This window comes from Alligator sinensis, unplaced genomic scaffold (assembly GCF_000455745.1).
Source record: "Alligator sinensis unplaced genomic scaffold, ASM45574v1 scaffold781_1, whole genome shotgun sequence".
Classification (NCBI taxonomy): domain Eukaryota; kingdom Metazoa; phylum Chordata; order Crocodylia; family Alligatoridae; genus Alligator; species Alligator sinensis.
Genome location: NW_005841845.1, coordinates 2,073,345 through 2,075,892, shown reverse-complemented (window position 1 = coordinate 2,075,892; position 2,548 = coordinate 2,073,345). Strand labels below are relative to the sequence as shown.

Here is a 2,548-nt window from a genome sequence, read left to right as displayed (position 1 = left end):
CTCTTTCCCAGTTTGCAGACTAACAGCACCCTGAACCTTGGCATAGGCTCCCTCACCAAGCAGCTCGGTCGTCAGTTTATACAAATCTGGCAGAGAAATCCAGCACAAAGCAATCAGTAAAGAGAAGCATTTCAGCGAACAGCAAAGAGACAGGCTACTCATTTGATGAACATTTCTGATATGATAGGAGCCGAGAGAACTCTCTTGGTAATAAACTGGGGGAGTTGGATTTATGCAGCATTTTCAGTCAGATGCATCAGGTTTAATTATGCTTCATTTTTCATCTCTTGTGCTCGCCACCCAAACAAAGTTAAAATGAATTTCATCGTAGGAGTGAAATTACAATCCTGCCCCTCTTGGAAACATTTTCTAACTCAATGACTGGGGAATGTTGTCTACTTTTCATATATTCCCATTTTCTTACCTATTGGGGAATTTAAATATTTAGCGCTGTTGGTATATTTTTCCTGAAGTGGAACATATTTAATCACTGCTTTATCAAAAAATGCTTTAGCTTAAGAAATCTGCAGTAACTCCAAGTTCCTCACAAATACCTTACATAACACTGTAATTTTGAAGTTTAAACTTCAGTAATTGAAACTGAGTTTCCTATCAGTGCAACTTCCATAAAAGATGTTATTGATTAGTTCAACTGCATTGAGCTAATCAGTAACATCGATAACATGAGTTGGGATTTTACGTACACATGACTTAACATCATTTACATGCATTCATTCTCAAGGAAGAAACATTTTAAAGGGGTGGTACCTTGTCTACTCCAAAGCAAAATAAAAAGTTTATAATGAAAATGGAAGTAGAGACATCACCACGATAATTAAGGAATGGAATGTAAACTGGGGGAAACAGGTAGAGACACGGGATGAAATAACATGAATTTTCTTTTTGCTGACCATCAGCAACTAAGGTTAAGTTTAGAAAACAGACGGGTGCTAAGGAATAAAGACTGTACGTGTTAAAATTATGATACACTGCAAACTGACACCAACCTTCAAACTTCCCAGGGAGATGGTCTGTGGCTCTGGTTCTCTTTTTCTTTTTCCTTTTGCCATTGTCTGGTATGGGGAAAGGCTGACTGATGACCATCTCTGTGTGGCAGAACATAAAGGTGGTTTTAATGTACAATCAAACCAACTGTATGTCAGAAGGCAGTGAACAGAGCCTTAAACCATCCACAACTGTCACTGCTTTTCTTCATCATAAGCAGACCAGCTCTCACACAAAAATCAGAAGAAACCTAAAAAGGCAATCGGGAAGCCGATTAGGCGGGGAGTTGATAAAACAGAAAAATAACGTAAAAACAGAAACACAAGTACGCAACCATCATAAAGCTACGTTGAACGTTGCTCTGCCTCATGGGTGGTCAACCTGGGGCGCAGGTGCCACAAGTGACATGAGCAGCTTCTGCGTGGCACGTAGCAGATGTGGAGAGGGAGCAGGGAGCACAACAGCAGATAGGGCAGGAAGCAAAAAGCAAAGCAGATAGGACTGAGGAAAAGGACTGGAGTGATAGTCGGGGAGGATGCGTGTTAACTGGTGGTATGTCTGCCAAAAAGGTTAGCCTCCACTGCTAATACCATACCAATCGGCACATGTGTGACATGCTCGGTGGTTATCCTAACCCCGTAAATATTCAGTCCTCATGTGATTTAAACTATGCTCTTGACTTCCAGCAAAGGAACTCGTTGCCACAAGATAATAAATACTATACTTCCTTACAACTTTATTTCACATCCTTTTATTTTGGGGAGAAAGGAGCTATAAAGCCTCTGGATCTGCACCCCCTACCATTCTCTATTTCACATTCTTCTCCCTCTGAACAGAACTATTTAATTTTTTAATACTATTTCATACCTCTTGTACCATCCACACTGGCCATGATAATTAGATCAGAGCTCAAACCATTAGCACGGTTTTGACAAAACCCTGTCAACCATTTTCCGGAACATTTGTCGGTAGGATTCCTGAACAGACCAGTATACTTAAAGAAAAAAAAAAGGAAATCTGTTACTGTGCTAAAAAAAACAATGGAAAAATCTCCTTGGAAGGCATAATCTTGGACATACTGTCAGAAGAAGCAGAGCAGAGGTTAAAAAGGGAAAAACAAATGTTCACAGGATGCCTTTAAATTATTTATTTAAAAAAAAATAGTAGTTCATCTTTTCATTATGCCTTTAAAAAACTTAAGGGTTTTTTTTCCCCTCTCTCTCTCTATAATAATTCTACGGGTCTTTTTTTTTAGTACAGGAGAAACTATGAAGTAAATGACAAGCTACACAAAGTGCTGTCAACGTACAAGAAAACGAAACAGAAAAAAGCATTTTGCCTTGCCAACATCTTTCAGTGATGATAATTATGGGTGTCACTTATAACTGCTGCATGTTATGTATAAAATTTTCAGACAAATGTTATTTTGAGATAAGTGTCTTATTAATGCTGGCTTACTGAAATACTTCATGGAGCTTTCAAAGCCCAAACCATCTTCAGGTCTATAGTTAAAAGCCTCATCTTCACACCTGTAGAAGGATTT

General features: G+C 38.8%; 1 protein-coding gene across 1 annotated transcript in view; it reads right to left on the bottom strand.

Moving 5' to 3' along the window:
- Nucleotides 1–2,548, bottom strand: part of MKNK1 (MAP kinase interacting serine/threonine kinase 1) — a 34,568-nt gene that overhangs the window by 19,288 nt on the left and 12,732 nt on the right. The window contains 2 exon segments of the mRNA XM_006015758.2: nt 3–86; nt 1,008–1,106. Coding sequence (XP_006015820.1) covers nt 3–86; nt 1,008–1,106 — 183 coding nt within the window.